This window comes from Dipodomys ordii, unplaced genomic scaffold, assembly GCF_000151885.1.
Source record: "Dipodomys ordii isolate 6190 unplaced genomic scaffold, Dord_2.0 Scaffold90, whole genome shotgun sequence".
Classification (NCBI taxonomy): domain Eukaryota; kingdom Metazoa; phylum Chordata; class Mammalia; order Rodentia; family Heteromyidae; genus Dipodomys; species Dipodomys ordii.
The window spans coordinates 1,902,055-1,928,511 of NW_012267306.1; the positions used below are offsets into that span (position 1 = coordinate 1,902,055).

Sequence of the window (26,457 nt, forward strand, 5' to 3'; positions counted from 1 at the left end):
ACACATAAATCCAAACACACTGATTGTTGGTGACTTTAACACATCACTGTCGCCTCTGGATAGATCATCCCAGCAAAAAAACTCAACAGAGAAACTTCAGAAATAATTACATCCATCAACTAGACTTAACAGACATCTACAGAATATTTCACCCAGCAGCATGAGAATATACATTCTTCTCAGCAGCACATGAAACACTTTCCAAAATAGATCATACTTGAGGCCACAAAGAAAGTTGTACAAGCTGGATGCTGGTGGCTCATGCCTATAATCCTAGCTACTAAGGATGCTGAGATCTGAGGAGCATGGCTCAAAGCCATCCCGGGCAGGAAAGTCCATGAGACTCTTATCTCCAATTAACCACCAAAAAACCAGAAGCTGCACTGTGGATCAAGTGGTAGAGTGCAAGCCTTGAGCTGAAGATCTGAGGGATAGTGCCCAGGCCCAGAGTTAAAGCCCCACGACTGACCAAAAAAAAAAAGTCTGTACAAATTCAGAAATATTGAAACTATTCCCTATATATAGACCAAAAGAATAAAATTAAAGGTCAACACTAAAACCCATCATAGAAAATTCTGTAACTCATGAAGACTTAACAACACATTGTTGAATAACAAGTGTGGTCACTGAAGAGATCAGAACAGAAATTGAAATGTTTATGGAATTGAACAAAAACAAGCATAAAAAATAGCTGCCCCTGAGTTTTTCTGCTCAAGATTAGCACTCTCTACCACTTTGAGCCACAGCAACTCTTCTGGTTTTCTGTTGGTTAATTGGAGATAAGAGTTTCATGGACTTTTCTGCATGGGATGGCTTTGAACCATTCTCAGGCCTCAATTTCTTGAGTAGCTAGGATTACAGGCATGAGCCATCAGCGGCCAATAAACAATTTAATGATGCACCTTAAACCCCTTGAAACAGAGGAACTAGTTGAACTCCAAACCAGTAGACAGAAACAAAGAATCAAAATTAAATCAGAAATAAATGAATTAGAAACCAAAAAACCAAAAGAAGAATCAACAAAACAAATAATTGGTTCTTTGAAAAGATTAACAGACCCTTAGCAAATCTGACCAAAAAAAGAAGAGAACACCCCCCAAATAAAATTTGGGAGAAAATGGGAACATTACGACAGAAACAAGAAAGATCCAGAACATTATAAGGAATATTTTGCAAACCTTTCTGCTAACAAATTGGAGAACCTGAAGAAATACCAAGAATTCCTAGCAAATGCTGATATACCCAAACTGAACCAAGAAGACATAAACCAACTAAATAAACCCACAGCAAATAATGAAATAGAAATGGCAATAAAAGACCCTCCATACAGGAAAAGCCCAGGACCAGATTCACAGCTGAATTCTATAAAGCCTTCAAAGGAGAACTCACCCCAACACTCCTCAAACTATTCTATGAAATTGAAAGCAAAAGATCACTACCAATTCATTCTATGAAACAGTATAACACTCATCCCAAAACCAGACAGGGACCCATCAAAGAAAGAGAACTACAGAACCATCTCTTTGATGAACATCGATGTAAAACTTCTCAATAAAATTCTGGCCAACCAAATTCAACCACTAACCAAAAAAATTAAAATGGTATTTATTCCAGGGATGCAAATCTGGTTCAATATATGCAAGTCAATTAATGTAATTTAACAGATCAATGGGAGCAAGGACATGAACCACGATCATCTCAATAGATGCAGAAGCAGCATTTGACAAGATCCAACACCCCTTTATGATAAAAGCTCTAAAGAAGATAGCAATCCATGGAGCTTTCTTCAATATAATAAGGGCTGTACCTAACAAACCTACAGCCATCATTATACTTAATGGTGAAAAGTTAAAACCATTTCCTCTAAAATCAGGAACAAGATAAGGATGTCTGCTCTCTTCATTTCAATAGAGTACTGGAATTCCTAGCTAGAGCAATAAGGCAAAAGACAAACATAAAGGGGATCCAAATAGGGAAAGAAGAAGTAAAACTGACATGATCCTGTATTTAAAAAACCCCTTAGACTCCTCTTCCAAGTTACTTGAGCTGATCTGAAACTTTGGCAAAATAGCAGGGTATACAATTAACACACAAAAAGCAGTAGCTTTTCTCTATGCCAACAATGAGAAGAACAAGACTGAAATTAAGAAAGCAGCTCCATTTGTAATAGCCTCAAAAAAAAAGAAAAGAAAAAAACAGCAACTTACAAATTAAATTAACCAAAGATGTGAAGAAAATTAAAGTAGATTTAGAGAAATAGGAGAATCTCCCATGCTCCTGGATTGGGAGGATTAACATCAGGAAAATGACAATACTGCCCAAAGCTATGTATAAATTCAATGCAAAATCCATCAAAATCCCAATAACATTCTTCAGTAATCTATGAAGCAGCAATCCAAAACTCAATATGGAATAGTGGAAGACTCCAAATATTGAAAACCATCCTTAGCAGGAAGAACAGTGATGAAAAAAATATCAACACCAAGCTTCAAACTCTATTACAAAGCTGTAGTAATAAAAACAACTTGGTACTGGCAAAAGAACATGCTTGAGGATCAATGAAATAGAAGACCCAGAAGTGAACCCACAGACCTATAGCCACATAATCTTTGATAGGGGACCCAAATACAGGATAGAAAAAAGACAGCCTCTTCAACAAATGTGCTGGCAGAATTGGCTTTACAACGTGCAGAAAACTGGTTAGATCTTTATATATCACTCTGCAGCAGAATCAATTCCAAATGGATCAAAGACCTCAATGTAAGATGAGATACCCTGAAAATATTACAGGAAGTGATAGGGGAAACACTAGGGCTCCTTGGAAGAGATAAAAACTTCCTAAGATCCAGAATCACAACAAATCAAAGAAAGACTAGATAAATGGGATTGTATCAAACTGAAGAGTTTTTACAAAGGACATAGCTAGCAAGAAAAATACAAAGCCCACAGAATAGGAGATAATTACTAGCTAAGCATCAGCCAAGGGTTTCAATCTAAAATATACAAAGAGCTAAAAAAATTAAAACTTCAAAAGCAAATCTTCAAGAAACAACAACCCCATTTAAAATTGGGCTAAAAACTTAAGAGACTTCTCAGAAGAAGAAAGAAGAATGGCCAATAGACAGATAGAGAGGTGCTCAACATCTCTGGCTATAAAAAAAATACAAATCAAAACAACTTTAAGATTCTACCTCACCCCAGTTAGAATAACGATTATCAAAAAAACTAACAATAACAGATTCTGGTGGGATGTGGCCAACAGGGAATGCTAGTATACTGTTGGTGGGAATGAAAACTTGTTCAACCACTCTGGAATGCAGTATGTAGGTTACCCAAAAGACTAACCTAGAGCTTCTCGATGCCCCTGCAATTCTACTCCTGGGCATTTATCCAAATGACCACAAACCAGGCCCCAGTAAAGCTACCAGCACAACTATGCTCACTGCAGCACTCTTTACCATAGCTAAGATATGGAATCAACCCAGATGCCTGTCAGTGGACGAATAGATCAAGAAAATGTGGCATATATACACAATGGAATTCTATGCTTCCATCAGAAAGAATGACATTGCCCTATTATACTAAAGAAAAGAGAGACCCAAAGAAACTTAGGCTACATATTTTCACTCATTTGTAATAATTAGAATGTGTCTATAAATCTACAAGTAAACCCAAAGGATAGTAAAAGACAAATAATTACACTTGGACATGATTAATTAAACAGCACTCTAAACATTCACAGTGAGATCAAAGGAGGATATTATTAGGAGAGGATCACAGAGCTCAATAGCTATGTGTAGATGGTCATATAAAATGATGCTTATCAAAATGAATTGAGAAACAAGAGATTTTTTTTACTGTACTGATTGCAGTTTGATATTTCTTTCTTTAAAAAAATTTGGTTTATTCCCTTTTGTCCTGTTTTTTTTTTTTAATTTTTGTACCCTTTATCTTCTACATAAGTTTATCTGATTTGAGGAGGGGAAAGGGAAGTACAGAAATGGTAGGACAAAGGATGAACCAATTCAGCAGTGATAGTCACTAGATCCTATGTTGGAAATGAAATATACACCTTGGGGTTACGTAACTGTGACCTCTCTGTATAGCACTTTCACAAGAAAAATTTAAAAAACCTATTTAGAAGCAGAATCCTGTTTGAATACCTCAGCTTCTCTTTGCACTTGCATTTTGGTAATTAAATCCTTAAGCGAGGAGATGGTGTTGAGGTAAGTTCTTCTCTCTTCTAGCCAAGATTCTGGCACTTGCTGAACAGAATGGTCTTCTCCATCACCATAAGGTGACTCCGTTAGAGAAAGCACCTGCATGCCCTCATTATGGACAGCTCTTAGTAATCCCTAAAAATCAAAATCCAGAAGCAAAATTTTGACTTCTTCAAAGTTAGACATACAAGGTAAATATATTTTAAGCAAAGTAGCTTTATCAAGCTAGACTGATAATAAAAACCACAGGAAACTCCATTCCAATTTTACTGAACACTTGTTTCTTATGGAGTAATAAGACAATCCCAACAGTCCCTCCATGACTTTTCATAACTCTCATCATTAAATTTCTTCTTTTTATTTAGTTAACATATTCTTCCTAGATTTAATGATTAGACCCAAATAAAGTAACTTCTATTCCTTAAGATGACTTTAGTAATTTTGGCAAGCAAAATTGAGAATAAAGTTATTTAAAAAAGATCTTGAATCTCATTTCTGGTAGCTCATGCCTATAATCCTAGTCAAGAGGCTGAGTTTTGAGGATTGTGGTTTGAAGAAGCCAGTTCATGACTTTTATCTTTAATAAATGACTCAGAATGAGCTAACAGTGGCATGTGGCTCAAGTGGTAGAGAAAAAAAGGATCCTCATACAAATCATCACTGATCATATTTCACTTTATTATTTGTGAAAAAAGAGAATAAAATGCACAGGACCTAAAAACCCGGTGTGGCTATTCAATTCTCTCTTAAGGGAAAATTCTACCATGTAACTTCAAATAAATACGGTACTGGCTAAATTTCCTAAGGGATCTTTATCTTTTAGTACCTTTATTTTCTTTGGAAATGAATCTGTTGAACTTTCACCTTCTTCTCCTTGGCCTTCTGATGTTGCATCAAACCCTTGACTCTGTGTAAGATAAATTCCCTGACCCCAGTCTGATCCAGAATCTAAAAATGAGAAAAATAACTAAATGTAGTTAATAGCACCCCTCAATCACCCGTCAACTATAACACTGTAAACATTATAAACACTGTAAACACTATAAATATTACAGAAATTTACATATCTTACCACTGGAACATATTTCTCTAGTTTGGTAAGCTTTAGAATACATTAATTCAGGAACTGAAGATACCTATTTAGAGAAAACAACAAAAATTAAATATTTTCTTACTTAGTAAGACCCTATGAATTGCTCTGCTGTATTCTAAGAGTTAAATCAATCTAATATTTCAATTTGTATTATTAATAAAACTATCTATAGTTTATGTCTATATTACTTTTTCCTCATGGATATCACTCTGAGGAGAGACAATTATGAATTAAAGAATCAAAAGGTTCTAATACCACAGAAACTTTCTTTTCTTTTTTTTTTTGGTCGGTTGTGGGGCTTGAACTATGGGCTTGGGCACTGTCCCTGCATTCTTCAATTCAAGGCGAGCACTCACAGCACCTCTTCTGGTTTTCTAGTGGTTTATTGGAGATAAGAGTCTCACAGACTTTCCTGCCCGGGCTAGCTTCGAACTGGGATCCTTAGATCTCAGCCTCCTGAGTAGCTAGGATTACAGGCGTGAGCCACCGGTGCCCAGCTAGAAACTTTACTTTCTAATTCTATACAAGGGGAAGATTTAAAATTACAATGTATCATGAAAGACATTTCTTTTATGTTTAAATTTTTTTCTTGAAAACAGAGAAATGTCATGGAAATATCAAAGGAAATATCATGGAGTGTTGGAAAAAACTATTTTATTAAAACCAAATACCTCTTTGGATCTCAGACACTGTATCACAGCTTTCAAGGTGCCACATTCCTCTGTCAATAACTGAACAGCAACATAATGCTCCCTCTTCAAAGTTTCTGTTTCTGAAATATGTCTGGATTCCATATCCAAAATTTCAGCAGCATGTAGTTCTTGCATCTGCTCAATTTTCTCAGTAAACTGATTGATTATTTCTGTAACTTCTTCTGATGAACATTCGTTTTGTAAATCAATTTGAATTCCTGCACTTCTAACAAGAATTTGTGGAGTCTGATTGCTGCTGCTGACCTTGAGATTTCCCTCTGTCTGGGATGCAGAACATTTACCCATTATAGTGGGAAGTGGCTCTAATATGCAGATCTTTCTGTTTTCTTGTACCTTGGACTCATCTTCTTTTTCTAAGCGGGATAACTTCTCTTCTGCCTGTGTGAGTTCATCTCTCACTTGGCTTAAATCTTTCTGAAGAGATGCTATATTAATTTCTTTTACCTAAAAACATAAGGAATAGAATTCATTAAAAATTTCACACAATGTAGAAGTTTGGGTAGGAAAGTGAGAAAGTACAATTCATATTTATTGTTCATTTGCCTCAGAATAAAAAAATTCTTAGAAGCCTTCACAGTTATGCATCAGTATAGTAGTCATGGATTGCTATAGAAAGTGAAATATTTTTATTTTTGTTTTGGTTCTCATTAAACTTATGTTTCTCCTCAATTATTATCTTTCTTCTATATGTCTGATTAGGCTGAGATGAAGAGACAAAGATTCCTAGGAAAACCAACCACAGAGAGGGCGATAAACTTGTAACAAAAGAATTTATCATGAGGTTTACAAGACTATTTTCTAGCACTCAAGTTATGGATTTGGGTTTAATTTTACAGAATACAATGAAAAGAATTACAGCTGTAAAAAAACCGACAAAAATAAAAAAGCATTACAGCTGTGTTACTTATCTTACCAAAAGCTCTTCTTGAAGTTTTTCTGCCTTTTCTTTATAATGGACAAGGTCTTGGATAGCCACTGACTGGGCTCTATGAGCCTCAAGTTCACCAAAAAATCTACTTTCTCCACTGGTATGAATTAGCTCAGTAGGTGTCTGAATTACAATAGAAAATAAGAGAAACAGTTAAAAACTATAGTCAACTTTAAGGTTCTTATGCTTTCTAATAAAGCTTTTTCAGGAATGACAGGCTACAGATGGAAGAGGTCCTCTCTCAACAAATAAGGAAATGTTTTGGAACCACTTTAGATTCTTTTTTTTTTTTTTTGGGTCTGGTCGTGGGGCCTGAACTCTGGGCCTGGGCACTGTCCCTCAGCATTTCAGCTCAAGGCTAGTGCTCTACCACTTGAGCCACAGCGCCACTTCCGGCTTTTTTCTTTTTGCTTATGTGGTGCTGAGGAATCAAACCCAGGGCCTTGAGCATGCAAGGCAAGCGCTCTACCATTGAGCCACTTTCCAAGCCCCACTTTAGATTCTTAAGAGAGTAAAAAAAAGGTTTTCTGTGAATAAAGGTAAATCATGTATATATGGAAAATATATACAATTAAGATATTTTTGTTATCATTCTAAAGAGTTTCTATATTCCCTTCCCTTTCCTTAAAGTATAGCAGATATAACTGTGATACTTCTTATAGGAAGTCATATTAATATTTCACATTAATTACTTATAATGAGCTAGGGGACAATATAGTAAGTGTGGAATTATTATTTGCAATATAAATTATAAAATCCTGATACACCAATTAATTTCCTGGTATTTAGATAAGGTTATACTTTTACTAGTCCTAATTGTAAATTTAAAGTGACAATCTAATGAAAAAAGTTTTTGTCGTATCTGTTATACACTAAGAGATAACTACAATTTTAGATATTTATTTAAGTAGACATACAGAGGTCAAACAATATTTTCATAAGGGCAAAATCTATGATCAAGTATAATATTTTTAGAATATACTTAAATGTCACACATTAATTTGGGAGAATTAGAAGAAATGATGACATGGTACATGTACTAGAAAGAAGTTTTGGAGGAAAAAACTTTACTTATGTTCTAGAGGACATTGCTAATTTTTTTTGTGTGTGTGTGTGCCAGTACCTAAGGTTGAACTCAGGGCATAGGCACTGTCCTTTAGCTTTTTTGCTCAAGGCTGGTGCTTTACCAGCTGGACCACAGCTTCACTTCTGACTACTGTAATTAATTGACTACTCTGATTGATTGATTTATCTATTATTTCAGTGATAACAATGAGTTTAGAATGTTAAATTTAGACTGCTGTACATAAAGATTTTAGAACGTTAAATTTAGACTGTTTGCTGTGTATGGAACTGGAACCTAATTTAACCTAACAGCTTTGTAAACAAACAAAATTGAGTTTAGGAGTATAATAAACAACAAATCTCAGCCAATCACAGACAACCAGCTGATCAGATCATACCCAACAAAAGTCTTTCTATAACCAATTAAACTATTTCCATACATTATTGAGAATAAGTACAGAAAAAGTATTGTAGACAGTAAAGTACTTACAACACATTAAGTAAAGTATTATAATTGAGTATAAATACTGCCAACTGGGGCTGGGAAGGTAGCTCAGTGGTAGAGTGCTTGCCTTGCATGCATGAGGCCCTGGGTTTGATTCCTCAGCACCATATAAGCAGAAAAAGAAAAAAGCCAGAAGTGGCATTGTGGCTCAAGTGGTAGAGGGCTAGCCTTGAGCTGAAGAGCTGAGGGACAGCTCTCAGGTCCAGAGTTCAGGCCCCATGACCAATCAAAGGGTAGGGAAATACTGCCGACTGTTGTAAATGTTCTAAACTTCTTCTGGGTCTGAAAGCAGCACAATTCGTAAAACACACTTTAGATAAATTCTATTAAATTTAGTTTGATTCAAGTTTTTTTTTAAACAGTAAAATATTTTCATAAAATTGCCAGATATAAACAGAACATTTTTTAATCTAGTAAATAATCAACCTAATGAACAAAAGAAAAGTTTTCTAGGGAATTTAGTTAATGACAAATGTCATATAAAACTAACCTTGAGAACTTCAAAACCTTTTTGAGGGTTTCCTTTCTCTTCTTTCCCTTCCTGCCTTTTCTTACTGTCTTCCAATATCTTCTGTAGTTCTAGCAGTTTCTTTTCTTTATCCAAAACATTTTTCTCTGCAATTTCTACTTGTTCTTTTTCTGAGATCAAGCTAGTGTGCATTTCAAATACCTGGCTTTCTAACTCTGATATTCTCAAGGTTAATGCAGAAACATCATATTCCATCTTGTTTTCTGTTAGTTGACTTAAATTCTGCATATTTATCCTCTCAGACTCTGATGAAACTGTTTCTTTATCTTGATAGGATTTCACATATTCTTGAATTGCCTCAAGTTGGATTTGACTAACAAGAGCAGCAGCTACTTTTTCCTCAAGTATTTTCTGTAGGTTTATAATCTTTGTTTGAAGTGCTTTGGTTTCAGATTGGTCATGCTCTTGCATGTCTTTTATTTGTTTATAACATTGGGTAAGTTCTAAGTCCTTTGTACTAACAGAGCTCTCAAGTTGTAGCACCTTTGTTTCTAAATTTCTCCTGGAAACCTTGGTGCTTTCTAGGGGTTTAAGAGCATTCTCAGTAAGGACTCTTTCCAGTTCAGGTTTGTCATTACTAAGATTATCCATAGCAATGTTAACACTTTTCTCAGGTTCACTTTGGATCTTCTCCTTATTTTTTTCATGTTCTCTCTTTAAATTGCATAATTCTTGTGTTAGCTGGTTCATTTTAAAATTGGTTTCCTTAAGAACATTTTTTGTGAAGGCCATTTCTTCATTAGTGATTTCTACTTGCTGTTCTAAAGCCAATTTTTCAGCTATAAGCTTATCCAACTGATGTTTTAAACTATCAGATTCTTCTGGAAAAGAATTAGTATCCACAGATGGCTTCTGTGAAATATTTGTCAATTCCTGTTGAAGTGTTCCAATCACTTCATTAAGTTGCTCTATTTCTTCTTCTTTGTTTTTCTTCACACATTCTTGATCACTTACCAAACATTCTATTTGTGTTTCTAGATCCCTTATTACTTCATTTTTTTCTTCAATGACCTATTAGTTAATGAAAAAAGGAAACATAATACATATGTGTTCAATATTTTGGAAGCTCTATTAAGATCAAGATTTTAAAAGAGATGATTATATATAAACTCAATGCACTACTGAGACATATTTCAATATACAGCACCATCTCCTCTATCATGTAAAACAAGGACCTTATTTAGAATGTTATTCTGGAAGATCTGAGTGGTTTATATTTTTAGTAGTTTATTTCCTATGAAGAAAATAGTCAATAACATTATATTCTTTTGAAAAGGAGAAAGTAGTGAAATATCTACAACAAATGGCACTCATAGGTAATTACCATATCCAATTTATTTTATAGGAAAAAAACTGAACGTATTTAGTTAGAATGATATGATGAAATGAGACAAGAGTTTTCTTGAAATCTTTTAGTTTGTTTTTGTCAGTTGTGGGGTTTGAACTCTAGGCCTGGGCGTTGTCCCTCAGCTCTTCAGCTCAAGGCAAGTGCTCTACCACTTGAGCCACAGCACCACTTCCTGTTTTTCTGGTAGTTTATTGGAGATAAGAGTCTCACGGACTTTGCTGTCTGGGCTGGCTTTGTACTGCAATCCTCAGATCTCAGCCTTCTGAGATCTAGGATTATAGGCATGAGCCACCAGCACTTGGCTTCTTATAATCTTTAAAAGATGTTTTTTAATATTAGAAGGGTCACTACCTTATGTATGTAACTGTAACCTCTCTGTACATCACCTTGACAATAAAAAAATAAAAAAAATTAGGAGGGAACAAAAGTACCCATAGCTTGTTAATAAGCCAATAGGTCATAAGTTAAAGTTAAAAAGTAAAAGAGAATTAAGATTTGTTTTTTAAGTTTATCAAGGACATGAAAATTGGTAGCACTTTGTCTTAAAATTCTATATTATAATAGCTGGATAAAAACCAATTTTAAATGAATATACCTTGTTATCTGTTTTAAATTTAAGTTGTTGTTGAAGTTTTGTAATCTGATCATTCAATTGGTCAATTTCTACCTCTTTTTCTTGTATTATTTGAGCAAATTTCCCAAATAGTATATGTTGATCCTGGGTAGAAATAGTATCAGATTCATTTATGGCAAATCCCAGTTTCTCCATTTCAGTCTAGGGACAAAAATAACTGTCATAGTTGAACATACTTCATTTCATTTTCAGAATATTCTTTCAATTAAGTTTATGAAATATAATAATACCCATATGTAAAAATGAAGAAAAGTCATAGATAATGAATTTCAGTAATTCTTATAATATTTTGATAAAGAATTAACGTAATTTCATTTATGATTAATTCTAAATGTTTAGGCTGAGCAGAAAGTAGGTTCCCTGCAAATCCATTTGCCTACTACTATTCCTCTGTTAAGTATTATTCAGTAGCTGGACACAGCAAATACATTATAAAGTATGAAAACCAAACTATTTATTTCAAAAGTTTTTCTAAAGCCATTACCTTAAATAATTTGTTTTCTTGTTCAAGTTCTTGTAGGCGAGTGGTAGATTCCTTTTTCTGTATTTCTAATTGCATATGAAGTTGTTGCACTTCTTCATTCTTATTTTCTAGCTCTTCTCTGAACTGTTCTAACTGTTCTTCCAAGTTTGTGATCTTCAATATAGCAATTGTCAAAAGGAAAAGAACTTTATACAATGGATTTTGGTTAAGACAGAAGAGTACTTTTTATTTTAAACAAAGTATGCATGCTTAAAACAAGTAAATCATTGGAATAAAAGAAAGTGGTTTCCTAAGCCAGGTACACATGTTTGATTCCTAGACATGTTCAACCTACACCTTCTTAAACTATTCCTGTCTAAAGCAGACAGGAATCCTTAAGCAGAAAGAATACAAGGTACTCTTTCCTATGTAAAGTATATTCTGATGAAGCCTAAGAGGGCATAAAAGGAAAGAGAGGTCTGTATTTTATGTTAAATCTAGTTGTTATATTTCAAAAAACTCAAAGACTCCATAGAATTCAGTTATTTTACCACTAAAACTATTTCAACTACTGAATTAAACAACTAGGAGGCCTATCTTCCTTATGCTTTGAATGGCAGAAAGCAGAGGCTGACAACACCAAGGGATGCTAGGTCTAAATTACAGAAACCTCTAAGTAAGGAAATATAATTTTAGGGAGATAATTAGTTCCCTGGTAGAACCAAAGAAATTTAATTTCTGAAGTCAGATTATCAGTAATAATAGTAAAGCACTATTCTTCTATTGTCTCCCCCAGTTCCCGGTACTAGGGTTTGAACTCAGGACTTTGTGCATGCTAGGAGGTGCTGTACTGCCAAGCCATGCTTCCAGCCTTTTTGTCACTTCCTGTCTGGATACACACTTGGACCTCAGTATTTTACGTTTCCTACTTTAGCTGGGGTATGTGTACCATGCCCAGTGTCTTCTACTGACACGGACTCCCCAACTTTTCTGTTGGGGCTGGCATGGAAACCTCCCTTCTCTCCATCTTAACCTTTTCTGCTAGCTGGATGACAGGCATATGCCACTATTTTACCTGTCTAAAGCCACCATATGTGATGGTAATAGCGAAACTGAAACAAAGGACAAATATTAAGAGCTAATTATTATTATATTTTAAAAGACTGTGTTTGATTGAGGACCTAAACAGTCATTTAGGTAACTACTTTTCAACTACTTAATAAATGTTCAATGAAAGCATTTCTAAATGTGTATTTACCTGATGATCAAATCTGCTGTATCAAAAGTAACCTATGACACGGAAGCAGTATTCAGAAACAGTGGCTCAGTGTACCCTATAAATCAGTGCCTGAGAAGTTGCTTGGACACAAGCCGCTTACACACTGACAAGTTATTTAAGTAGACTCATATCTTAGGCCTGGCAAGGCAAAGCCTTAAAAACAGGACTAATATTTCTTAAACAAAAATAGTATCAATATTAATAACAGCCATCTCATATAATTTACTGCTACTCACTATATAAAATGTTTACTTGTATTAAAAAAATCTTGTGTAAGAACCTCATGAGGTCTATGATTATCTTCATTTTAGAAATGAGGAAGGGAGTCATAAAGATGACTAACCTGTCCTGAGGTCACTTGGCTAGTATGTGGTGAAGCTATCTTTTGAACCTTCAGAGTTAACCTTTGTAACCTTCTATTTAACTTCTGGAGACTTATATTTAATTTTTTTTGTAACACTGAGCATTAAACTCGGTAGGCATTTAAATATATTTAGTGGTTATGTATATGTAATTAACAGACTATTTGATAAAAACTAATGATTATACCTTCTTGAAAGTTGTTTTGCATAATAGTATTTATACCTCTTTCCTATCGTTACAAATACTTTTGAAGATACAGGTGCATTACAAGTAAATAGTAATTTGTTCAAAATCTCTGCCTTACCTCACGTGACATACACATTCTTTTTTGATATATCACTTTACAAATTCCTAGCTTTGTGCTACTCAAAGTGAGATCTAGCATAATGTGAGAGCATGTTGTTAGAGCAGAATCTCATGCTACACTCAAGATTTGTTTTTTACAAGAACCGCAGGTGATTTTCTTTCTTCTTATTCAACTACTCTAGTTTCATGCTTAGGTTGTCATTTTTTAAAATGACATACTTATAATTAGATATACTAATTATACAAAGGGGTTTCATTATGTAATACTTCTGTAAATGCAAATAATAACTCAGGCTATCTCACTATTGAACAATTTCCCAAGCCACAAAATCATTATAAAGGTTTAAATTTGTTTTATTCATGTTTATCTATTAACTGATATCTCAACTATTAGGATTACATAAATTTGTGTGATTTTGTGGGTTCTTTTTAAACTTTTTTTTATAACACACAAATATCTCATTATGAGTAGATTCCTCGAAGTCTGTTGGTTACTATGTATAGAGTACCTCTTTACCGTTGTAAAGGTTACACTTCTACATATAACTCAATGAATATTGAATTACAGTCCTTAATACATCTTGCCAACAAACAAAATATATCCTAATGTTTTGGCAGCATAACATTACAAGAGCTCTAGGATCAGCAAAACCTGAAAGAAATTCTTTTAATGTTTGCTTAGTTTTCAGAGAGGACAATTTTTTTGTCTTGTTTTTTTTTTGCCAGGGCTTGGGCTTGAACTTGGTAGTCTCATGCTTGCTCAGCTTGCCTTCTCACAAATAGCACTCTACCACTTGACTCATGCTTTTAAGCTTGGATTTTTGCTGGTTATTTAGAGATGGAGACTTTTCTGCCTGGGCTGATTTTGAACCAAGATCCTTCTGGTCTGTCTCCTGAGTAGCTACCATTACAAGTGTGAGACAGTGTAACTAGAAAATGAAAGGTAACATCATACATCTATGATCATGATCTTACCTTTCTAGTTACAGAAATTTTCTAGTTACAGATTTTCTAGTTACAGATAACTGAGTGGGTTCTGACAAAATACTTGTTCATGTTATTAAAAACTAGCAGATCTTCATCTGCTGCTAATATAACCTGTACATGCTCTCTACAGTTTATTGTAGTGTATGTTTCTGAGTAAATGCAGATATTTATTAGATGGTTAAGGAATTAAGGTGTCAGAACTATATGTATCCAATAAATAATAAAACTAGCTGTCTTGGTGATGGTTGCTTTCTGTAGTCTTGCTGTTCAAGAGGCTGAGGTAGAAGGGTCTCTTGAACCCAAGGGGAAGACTAGGCAGGATAAAGAAATTACATCTAAAGCAATATGTGTGTGTGTGTGTGTGTGTGTGTATGTTCACACACACAAACACTCCCAGCTGATTGTGGTAGAGATTATATGTGGTTCTGGATTCAATATCCCACACTGGGGGAAATTTTTTTTTCTCTGTCTCAAACTAGCAAGCTTAAGCAATTACCCATAAATAATCAATTTCCACTGTTATGGATACATTTTTGAAGCTCATTCTGAGAGGATAATGTAAAAGACACGTTTAAATATTATTTCTTTGCAAATGATTGTGAAGTGATTTAATATAAATAAACATGCTTACTGCTTCCATGACAAAATAAGCAAGAACTTCTCAGATAAACCTTATTATTCTGTGATAGTAAGAAAACAATATTTCTAATAGAAATAATTTCAGCTCCTAATCATAAAAATGATCGGATCTTTTCTTTCTTTCTTTTTTTTTTTTTTTTGTAGGTCGTGGGGCTTGAACTCTGGGCCTGGGCGCTGTCCCTCAGCTCTTCAGTTCAAGTTGAGCACTCTACTGCTTGAGCTACAGCGCCACTTCCTGATCGGATCTTTTCTAAATCATAACTTTTCGGAGCTATAGTTTTATCTAATTTTAACAACAAAGAATTTTTTATAGTAGTTATGAATACTTCTATGTTAAGTTCAAAAAATACTTATTAAAGTATATTTATATTGTGCAGGCTACATTCTCAGTCTTAGTTACTTCATTGTTAATGATCTGTCCTAAGAATATGCTTCATGTACTGTAAACAAAAGTATAATCTCAAAGGAACAGTAAGAAAACAAAAAAGGAAAAAAGAACCTCAGAGGAGGTCAGTGCTTAAAGTATAGACAGGAGAAGAGAGATACTGTCTTTTATCCTTACATTACTCTCTTCTTTATTCAGTCTACACCTACTAAAATGGGTATTTAAGCACTGAACTGAAAAACAGCCCAACTTTGGCCTCAGGCCATAAATGACATTATGTTCTAATGATCCCTTCAGGAAATAGATTGAAAGTATTTCAAACTATATTTAACATTAAAAAATAAATGCCTTACCTCTTTTTCCTTTCTGTCTATAGCATCTCGTTCAGCTTGCAACTGTATTTCTAGAGACAATTCTGCTTTAGCTTCTATAGCTCCAAACTGTTTGCCATCTTCTACCTTTAAACATATAAGAATTTTCTCAAAATTTTAGCTATTACATTTGTGTGTGTGCACAGCATTTTAAAAAGAAGTGCCAATTCGATCTCTTTGGTAAGGAGAAAACTAACATCAATGAGCAGTAAAAAAGCTGCATATATTCGATGCTGAATGCATCATCCTGCATAAATTCAATCATGAATTTTTTTTTTTTTTTTTGGTCATGGGGCTTGAACTCTGGGCCTGGGTGTTGTCCCTCAGCTCTTCAGCTCAAGGCTAGTGCTCTACCATTTGAGTGACAGCGCCACTTCTAGTTTTCTAAGCAGTTTATTGGAGATAAGAGTCTCATGGACTTTTCTTCTCCAGGCTGGCTTTGAACCTTGATCCTCAGATCTCAGCCTCCTGAGTAGCCAGGATTACAGGTGTGAGCCTCTGGCGCCTGGTTACAATCATGAATTTCTAACGGGTAAAATTCATTACATAGATAAACTGAAGACTGGGTTGGGAAGGTGGCTCAGTGGTAGAGAGCTTGCCTTTCATGCCTGAGGCCCTGGGTTCAATTCCTCAGCAGCAAAAAGAAAAAAGCCGGAAGTGGTGCTGTGGCTCAAGTGGTAGAGCGCTAACCTTGAGCTGAAGAGCTGAGGGACAGCACCCAGGCCCAGAGTTCAGGCCCCACAACCAGAACAAAAAAAAAAAAAAAGATAAACTGAAGACTTAGCTCCCATTTGTCTCACTCTCAAGCTCCTCATTCTGGGCTTCTTCATTTACTCATCTTTACTTTCTGCAGGATTATGGGACGTATTTCACTACTTCTTACACTGGGATAAAGCATCATCCTAAACTGGTGTTCATTTTTCAGTTAGCTATTCTTGATGGCTAAAAAGATAATTAACTCTTCTAGTACAATAAATCTTCCTTCATAAAGTCTAAGGTATACAAATACCATTTAAAAGTAAATAAACAAAAATGGTGAAAAAATCAACAGTAAAGATATACATTATTACTCTCTTTAAGTAACAAGTTCATTAACACTTTTAAAATTTATTAGACCTAATGTTTGTATATCCAAGAATGATCTTTATTAAGACACTTTATCACGTCAACTCAAAAACATTGTCTCACCTTTTGAAAAGTGTCTGTGCTAAGTAATGCTTGCTCCAGTTCTCTTACTCTGCATTCCAATTTCTCAATTTCTTCATTCCGCTCTTGCACATCTCTCTGAAGCTGTTCTTTTGACAACAAAAGCTCACTGCACTTGTCTGTTTTCTCTTTTAGATGATTTGTTAATTGCTCAACCTGAAAATATAATAAGCCACATTAAAAAATTAGGATACATAACTGAAAACCAAATTTTATTTTTAAATGTTTTCTTTACAGCTGAGAGTGTAGCTCAGAAGGTATATATATATATATATATATATATATGTATGTATATATGTATATACATATTAATGTGATAAACACAACAGTGATATCTGCATGCCCATACTTATATATGTCTATATTTTAGGTTTTACATACATATGAGAGTTAACAAGTAACCTTGCTTCATATGATGGCTCCAGATCCATCCATTTCCCTGCAAATGACATTTTATTCTTCTTTATGATTAATATTCCATTATATATATATATATTTTTCTTAATACATTCATTAGTCCACGTCACTAGGGCCGTTTCCATATCTTGCCTATTGTTAATATGGCAATAAACAGTGGTGTACAAGTGTCCATATTCTATCTGTTTTTATATTCCTTTGGATAAACACTCAAGAGTGACATTGCTGAGTTGTAAGGTATTCTTAATTTTTTGAGGGATCTCTTTACTTGTTTCCATAGTGGTTGTACTAGTTTGCATTCTCGCTATCAATATATTAGGGTTCCCTTTTCCCCACATCCTTGCCAACATTTGTTGTTTGTGTTCTTCATGATGGCCATTCTGTTAGAGTAAGATGTTGTTTTGATTTGCATTTCCTTTATGGCCAGGGATGTTCAGCATTTCTTTATGCATTTACTTGCAATTTTACTTCTTTCCAAAACGTAGGTGTCTGTTCAGTTTACCAATTTATTGATTAGATTATTGGTTCATTAGTATTTTGTTAAGCTCCTTCTTTTCTTTTCTTTCTTATTTTTTTGGTCCAAGACTAGGATTTGATAGTTCATGATTGAACCATACCTCTGACCCTTTTCAGATAAAGAGCTGGCAAAGATTTTCTCTCATTCTGTAGGTTGTCTTCTGCAAAGTGACTTTATGCCTTGCTGTGCAGAAGCTTGAGTTTGATGCAGTACTATTTGTAAAACTTGTTCTTTGTCCTAAGATTAAGACTGCCTCTAGATAGTAAAGGGGTGAAATGTACTTTGAATGATTATCTAATGGCACAACCACACCAAGACCTTGTAAAGATGACAAATATTATTTACCGATTTATTATTTTTTTAATAAATATATATTTTATTATAAAGATACTGTATAGAGGGGTACTGATTTATTCTTATGTGAGATAAGATGACCGTAAAACCTTTTTCATGCATATTTTGTAATAGTTATTTGGAAAAACAACAGTTATTTGGAAAGTTATTCAGTTCACACATTTTACCCTACCAGAACTAAGAGGACTGGTGCTGAAGATAAGTTTCTCAAGTGTCTCTAGCCTTTGTTTCTCTTCTACCTGAAATAAAAGACTGATACACAGGCCCTTTCAGATGAATGGCTCTGTGACAGAAGAAAACAGACTAAAATGACACCCTAAGAAATTAGTTCTGATCAAGTAAAGAAAGTTACTAAAAATATACATGATGGTAAGAAAGAAAGGAATAGTGCTCTGCCAGTGAACTACTGAGAAAATTACCCAAAATGATAATTATTTCTCAAAACATTTAAAAACTATAAGCTTAACTATGATTATAGGTTCAAAGATGACTGTAATAAACTACTGAGATGTTGGCTAAGATTTGGAGTAAAGTCAAAAGAAAAGGCAAAACCAAGTAGACTAAAATGGTACAATATACAATTAATACATTCTTCTGACCTTGAGAAAATCAGAATCTGAATCAGATCAGGCAAAGGAAAGAGAGAAAAAATGGAGTATAATGTTCCAGAGGAAAATTGAGCATAAATACCCTTTCTAGTTGCCTAAGTTTTTCTAAGTTCTAGAGTTTATACAATCTTCTGAGTTTCAATAAAACACTATTTTTTCAAAAAAGGTGAAGATGCTTTTGTGAGGAATAAGGGCAATGAATACAAACTCTGTAGGATCGATAATTTTTCTGCTTCTCTAGAAGTAACATTTTATTACAGTGACTTTATAGGTATTTTTAAGTTCTTAGAAATTCATTTTAGATGAAGTCCAATAAAATGCATAGAAAAACCAATTTTTTTTATTAAAAAAATTTTTTTGTCGGTCATGGGGCTTGAACTTTGAGCCTGGGCATTGTCCCTCAGCTCTTCAGCTCAAGGCTAGCACTTTCCCACTTGAGCCACAGTGCCACTTCTGCTTTTCCTGTTTATGTGGTGCTGAGGAATTGAACCCAGGGCCTCATGCATGCGAGGCAAACACTCTACCAATGAGCCACCGTCTCAGCCCCAGAAAAACCAATTTTTATAAATGAAAATTTTATTCAGAAACTATGTTAATTCAATTTACTCATTCACATAGGAAACATTGCTACATAGGAAAAACATGAGAGCCATGATAGGAAACAAGAGAGCCATGATCCAAAATAGGTCTGCCTTGCATCAAGTACAATTTCTATATCACCATGACAAACTTGGTGGTTTTTGTTTTTGTTGGTTAGTGGAGTTTGAATTCAGGACCTTGCATTTGCTAGGCAAGACCTCTACCACTTACGTACTTACGTAATACCCAAATCCCTTTTCTGCTTTGTGAATTTTCTGGATAGGATCTTGTATTTTTGCTTAGGGATGGTCTTGGACAGCGATCCTCTTACCTATTCCTTCTGTGTAGCTGGGATTATTCATGAACATCACCACATGGATGGTTGGCGAGATGGGAATCTCTCTTACTTTTTGCTTAGGCTTGCCTTAAACTATAATCCTTCTGATTTCTGCCTCCTGGGTAGTCAGGAGTACAGGCCTGAGCTACCACATCCAGTCTTATGACAAACCATCTTTAGAAATTTACACATTCAATCTTTCCTCATTCATGGAGAATTCATTCATTAAAAATAGAATTCTGACATTTCTACATGGGAAACAGGCAGTAAGCATAAAACAGAAGAGACTGAACAGGAGTCTATCACGACCATCTAGGCAAGCAATGATGACAACTAGAATGTAGAAAATGAGTCAAGGTGGAAAGAATAGAAGATGCAGCACAAATATGACCCATTAATTGGAAGCAAGGTTGACAAAAGGAGTGAGATTGAAGAATTCTAAGATTAAGTAATGAGAAAGGTATAGAGGGCACAAAATTTATTTGCATGAAGAAGGGACATATTTTAACATTACCTTTTTTGTATATGCTAGTCAGTAATCAAGAGTTGTCTTTTGGGCAAATTAATTGAGACATTGCAGGACAGAGTTGGCAGCTGACTATTCAAATATAGAGCTGTCAGCAATAAAGGTACAAATGTGGATTTATACATGAATGCATGGGAAGAGAATATAAAAAATATTAAAAAAGGGGGACTCAAACTAAGTTGTAGGGTGTCCCATCATTAACTTTGGTTATACAGAGAAGAAAAATATTAGAGAAGAAAAATCAGTGGAGAAGGTGTGTTACAGCAAAGAAAAGGAAGTATTTATACAAGACTATGATTGGTTGAGTAAGGTGAAGACAGAGAGGTAATTATTGGACTCTGGATACTTTCACAGAATAGTCTGAATGGAGATAGAAGAGCTGGAAATTTCACTGGAGTGGATATAAAAGGAAACAGGGTAACTCTTTTTAGTGGAGAAATGAACAGAGAAGTTTTGCTTAATTGGGTAATATTAGATTCAGATGGGACTGATTCAGAATTTCAACGTGTGTGTGTGTGTGCGTGCGTGCGTGCGTGCGTGTGTGTGTGTGTGTGTTACTAGGGACTGAACTCAAGACCCCACTGAGCTGAGATTCAGATGGGACTGATTCAGAATTTCAACGTGTGTGTGTGTGTGTTACTGGGGACTGAACTCAAGACCCCACTGAGCTGTATCAGCTCACTAAAATTTCTAGGGTGAATATCTCACATTTAAGTAATACTTAATTTTCTGATTTATAAGATTTATACATAGTAGAAAGAACTCAATTAAGTTTCATGATAAAATCCTCATTTTATACTCAAGATAAGCTAATATATAAAATCAGGCAATATCAGTAACAGTTCTTACCTCTCTAGTTTGATGTTCACTGACAGGTTGGAATCGAGGTATAACCTTAAGTTGCTGTTCTAGCTTCTGTATTTCCTGTTGAAATACATCTCTTTCATGTTCTCTATCAATGGCTTGCTCCTGAAGATTAATTATAATAGTAATAACAGAAGAAACAGTAATTATTAAGCTTATGTTTTCCTATATCACTCTTTAGTTTTAAGTTACTTTGACTATGAAGGACATCACCACGGAATACCCAATACCCTAAGCCACAGAGGTATGAAAATTTAACTTAATTTTTGGTATGGTCAGAGACTGCTTTGGCTCTAATTTTATGGGGTGGAAGTACTGAGTCCATTTTTTGCACTAGTTGTTTGTAAAATGGGCTTTTGATTTTTGTCTCAGCCTATGTCTGGACTGTGGTCATTCCATTTTATGCTCCCTGCCTAAGCTAGGATGTCAGGTACACATCAATATGTCCAGGTTCTTCCACTGAAATGGAGCCTTATGAGCACTCCTCAGTCCTCTACCCCCTGGTTGACCCAGGATGACAGATGTATCATGCCTAGTAATTAGTTGAGAGGAAGGTCTCACAAACTTTTTGCACAGGCTGGCCTTTGAACCACATTTCTCCCAATCTTAGCTAGGATTAAAGGCATCAGTTACTACACATCCAGTCTAGTCTCTTCAGTAAAATAGTAAACATTTTAAAATACTTTTTCTTTTTTGGGGGATACTGGGGTTTGTGCTCAGGGTGATAGCGAGGTAAGCACTTTTCCACTTGAGCCATACTTCAAGTCTCTAAAGTACAGTTTTTTTTTTCTTCTTCTTTGTTTTCTTTCTAGCTGGCATTGTTACTGAACTCAGAAACTCTCACTCTTGCTTGACCTTTCTGTTCTACCACTTGAGCTTTACCCTCCACTTCTAATTTTGGGCTGGAGTTGTCTGCGCAGGCTCATTTTCAACTACAATCTTCACATCTCAGCCTTCTGAGTAGCTAGGATTATAGGCATAAGCTCCAGTGCTCAGATAAAATTAAATGAAGACTGAAATAAAGTAATTCTCCTTAAAATGAACTTACTTTTTTATACAAAAGAAGCATTCCACTGTTAGTCATTAAAAAATCACTACACAAATTGGTAAATCAATTTCTTTAATGCTATCTGTTTTATACCTAAAATTGTAAAATGTGCAAGACTGATAGGTCACTATATGAAGAAAACATCAGCTTATAAAATCCTAATGAAGAAAAATCATTTTTTGTGGGGACAGAGCAAAGGCAACATGATAAGAGCTCTAGTCCTTTTGAAGGGAAGCAGTGGTAGCCAATGAACTGTGGGAAATCTTCCCTGAATTTGCTCTTTGTTAAATGAAATACTAGTCTAAGGTTAATTCCCAAGTTAGATAAGCTAACTGGTTAAACTTATACACAAGTTAAATGTTCTACTTTTTAACATTTTAGGTCCTCTTCCTACCTTCTTTCCTTCTTTTCTAGGTCCTCTCCCTACCTTCTTTCCTTCTTTCCTGGTCTACAGATTAAATTCAGGGGCTAATAATAATAAGCATGGGCTCTACCACTACACTATTAACTCCAGTCCTAGCTCTAATTGTACTGACACTTTATTACAGTTGTACATATGTATGTTTGTATGCATTTATTTATAGACAGGGACCTATCTAACCCAAGCTGGCCTGGAATTCATGATCCTCCTGCTTCAGCCTCCCAATGACTAGGATTACAGATGTAACCATGATGCCCATATCTTGTACTACTTTTAATTCTAATTACCACAAACTAAAAATTGTTAACATTTTTGATAGCTCATGCTTATAATCCTAGAAAGTCAGAAGGTTGAGATCTGAAGGAGTGCCTGGGCAGAGAACTGAGAAATTCAGTCCCCTATCAACCAGCAAATGCTGGTTGGAGGTATGGCTCAAAGGATAGGGAGTTAACCATGAGCAAGAAAGCAGAATGAAAGGGAGAGGGCCAATTTCAAGCCCCAATTCCCCCTCAAAATAGGTCAAATTTTAATAATAGTATTTTTGATAAACTGGTAGAATATATAAGTGAAAATAGTTAATTTAAGAGTCTTCAGAATGTCTCATATACAGCCTACCATAGAACCCAGTAGCACTGTATTGAAAAATCAATACTGAAATTGTGAATACTTACATCTAAAAATTTCCTCATTTTTTCTAACTGCTTCTCCAGTGCTTGACTTTGTTGTCTTAAATCCATTAGTTCAGCATTTTTTTCTTGCTCCAGTTCTATAAACCTACTGACTTGTTCCTCAACATCTATTTCTAAAGCTTTCACTTGTTTTTGAAGGTCATCACATACTTTTTCAGCTTGACATTGTACTTCTAGCTTCTCCTTCATTAGTTTTTCTGTCTCCTGTAGTAATTCTGTTTAAAAAGGGAACATATATTTAGTTAAGTTATAATTAATGTTGTAATGAAATCATCCATAACTATGTTTAAATTTTGCCTAAATGAAATACGATTTAGAATTTTAAATATATATAGAAAGTGTTTTATTCTCTTATAAAACTATTGTCTTTTATTCCTATATACCCAAGTTAACAGTAATAACATTATACAATAACAAAAGGAAACTTACCTTATCACAAAAAATAACTTCTTGTGAATACAACATAGTAAATAACAAAGTAATCTATTTCCACTATTAGGAAAAGAAGAAAACTCAACTAAATTCAAACAGAAAAAACTCACCATTTTCTTTATCACAGGCAAATTCATTCATTCCAAACCCCAAAAGTTTACTTTATATGCATATATAATACACACAAAAGTCAAATTCTGTAAAGTCGTTAACCAAGGCAAGTAAGAGTTACAAAAAAAAAATTAAAAAAAAAAACAACCAAGACTACAATCAGAATTTCCTGTTAGTCTTCCTCCTGATTAGATTCATACTCCTGAGTTGCTTTTGCATAGTCACATGAGTAGACTATGAGTTCAAACCCTAATTCTGCCATTTGTTCCTGTGCGACATTCAATGTAAAGATCTTCAGTTTCCTCATATGTGAAATAGGGATACCATCATTATCTCTTAGATTTGGCATTCAATAAGGTAAAGCTTGTCAAGATCAGTGACTGGTGTATGGTAAATACTATGGAAGTGTTGACTATTATTACTACAATGATAAAGAGTACACAGCCAAAGTAAAACTATTCACTACTGGAGAAAATGGAAAGGACATATAGTTTTTATACTGATATGCCAACATTATACTCAGGACTGGGAATCTATAGAAAATGTCTTTCCTTTAAAGCAATCCTGGTATTAAATATTAATATAACAGTAAATCAATCAGAAAGTAACTTTTATTAAATGTTATTGATCCTTTTCCTACCATCATCTTATAAACCTCCTGATTTAGAAGGAGCATTCTGAAACAATAGACTGGAAGAGATTAATCTATTGGCTGGCAAGACAAAATGTTTTTTGGTTCTTTTTCTAAAAAACATTTTCTTGGAAAAAAATCTAAATATTTTTAAGCTCTCTGAAAAAAAACAGGCATAATAAGATGATGGTTACTATGATTCTCATTTGTTAATTTCAAATAAAAGTGTGCACTCTTACATCACTAAGTTGTGTTGTTAAATAGAAAACTGTAAGCATGAAACAGCAACAAGACTGAAAAATTAGGAACATGTTAGTTGGTTGAAAAATCAAGGGCCACCAAAATTTGAGTTAAGTCTACTACCAAAAAGAAGTCCATGCAATTGTATACACACACACACACACCTGTTCCAGGTGCTGCATCAACTGCAGCATTTATGGATCCTATGAGAACAGAAACAAAACAAAACAAAACACAACAGAAATAGAATTATGCCTTCTATTTTCTATAATAAGTTAATGAATGTGCACACATACTTTGAAAAAATGTTTAAGATACCCGTTATTATTGCTAATACTTTGAGAAGGACCAATAGTTCCTGTATATTTTCTGTGTGACATATTCTTTCCCACATTAAAAATTCTAGCCCTAAATGTTTTAAACTAATTTGAGCATCAGAAAAAAGCTTTACTATATGATAAAAATGTATGCTGCATTCTAAATTGACAAATGAAACTAGAGAAAATATACATCTATAATTTCAAGTATTTGCTCAATATTAAAGAGATCATGAAAATGGAATTTAATGTTCCGTTGTTTCAAAGACTGATATTTGCCATTAAACAAGCTTTAAGATGTTACCTCATTTTTCATTTAAGGAAAACTAAAGGTTACTGTAAATTTAAATATTTAAATATTGAACTCATTTGTTTGTATGTACAGGTAATGGAGCATGAACTCAGAAGCTCATATTCTCATTCAGTTTTTTTTTTTTTTTTCTGTTCAAGATGAGTCACACCTCTACTTCTGGGTATTTGCTGGTTAGAAAAGAAGAGTCTCATGGACTTTTCTGTCTGGTTTGTCTTTGAACTGTGGTCCTTAGATCTTAGTAGCTAACACTACATGCATGACCCACCAGTTCCCAGCTTGAACTCCTGTTATAATTAAACTAGATGCTAGCTTGTTTTAACAGCAACAGACCTTTTCAACATGTTCTGCTTATAACTGATCTTATAAAATATATTAATAATGGCACTGAAAGAGATAAAAAGGTCACCTTGAATATTTGATAAACATGAATAAAAAGAAAACTATCATACAAAGTCTGAAAATACATATGAAGTCTGAAAATACATACGCTGTTCAACGGGGCCTGCATCTGCTTTCATAGCCTCCTTCTGTCTAGATAGTAACTCTCTTTCTTCTTGAATGTGCTGTTGATCTATTTCCAATTCTTGCAATCTATTACTTGCACATAGCAATTCCTGCTCAAGGCGATCTATAATATCAGCTTTTTCCTGAATTTGCCTTTCAAAAAGAGTTTTTTCATCTGCATAGCCATCAATGACACCTGTAAAACAGAATCAACAGGGAATTTGCTGACAGTACAAACTCTTAAACTTTATTATGGTATGTTCAACACTCTTTTGCTTGTTTATCTCTGTATGAGATAAATATACAAATATGAAGAATTTCTAAACTTTCCAGTACTTTGCTACATTAAAGTATCACATTTTGTTCATGTGACTCATTTTATTTAATAGACTGAAGTAGATAAGCTTGTGGAAAGCTTTATATAAATGAGGTGTTTGTGAACTGAATCACATTTCAAATATGCTAGAGGAGGTTGATAATTTAAGTACTACTATAAGTTTAACACCTACAACAGC

At 34.4% G+C, this 26,457-nt stretch overlaps 1 protein-coding gene across 1 annotated transcript in view; it reads right to left on the reverse strand.

Annotated features, from left to right (window-relative positions):
- Akap9 (A kinase (PRKA) anchor protein 9) overlaps positions 1-26,457 on the reverse strand; it is a 200,131-nt gene that overhangs the window by 96,626 nt on the left and 77,048 nt on the right. Inside the window, exons 20-32 of the mRNA XM_013026004.1 lie at positions 25,926-26,138; positions 23,377-23,609; positions 21,222-21,341; positions 17,017-17,190; positions 15,811-15,915; positions 11,520-11,672; positions 10,997-11,176; positions 9,015-10,064; positions 6,940-7,077; positions 5,985-6,470; positions 5,293-5,356; positions 5,047-5,168; positions 4,164-4,355 (exon numbers count right to left, since the gene is read on the reverse strand). Of these exons, the coding sequence (XP_012881458.1) occupies positions 4,164-4,355; positions 5,047-5,168; positions 5,293-5,356; positions 5,985-6,470; positions 6,940-7,077; positions 9,015-10,064; positions 10,997-11,176; positions 11,520-11,672; positions 15,811-15,915; positions 17,017-17,190; positions 21,222-21,341; positions 23,377-23,609; positions 25,926-26,138 (3,230 nt within the window). The remainder of the gene's footprint in view (positions 1-4,163; positions 4,356-5,046; positions 5,169-5,292; positions 5,357-5,984; positions 6,471-6,939; positions 7,078-9,014; positions 10,065-10,996; positions 11,177-11,519; positions 11,673-15,810; positions 15,916-17,016; positions 17,191-21,221; positions 21,342-23,376; positions 23,610-25,925; positions 26,139-26,457) is intronic.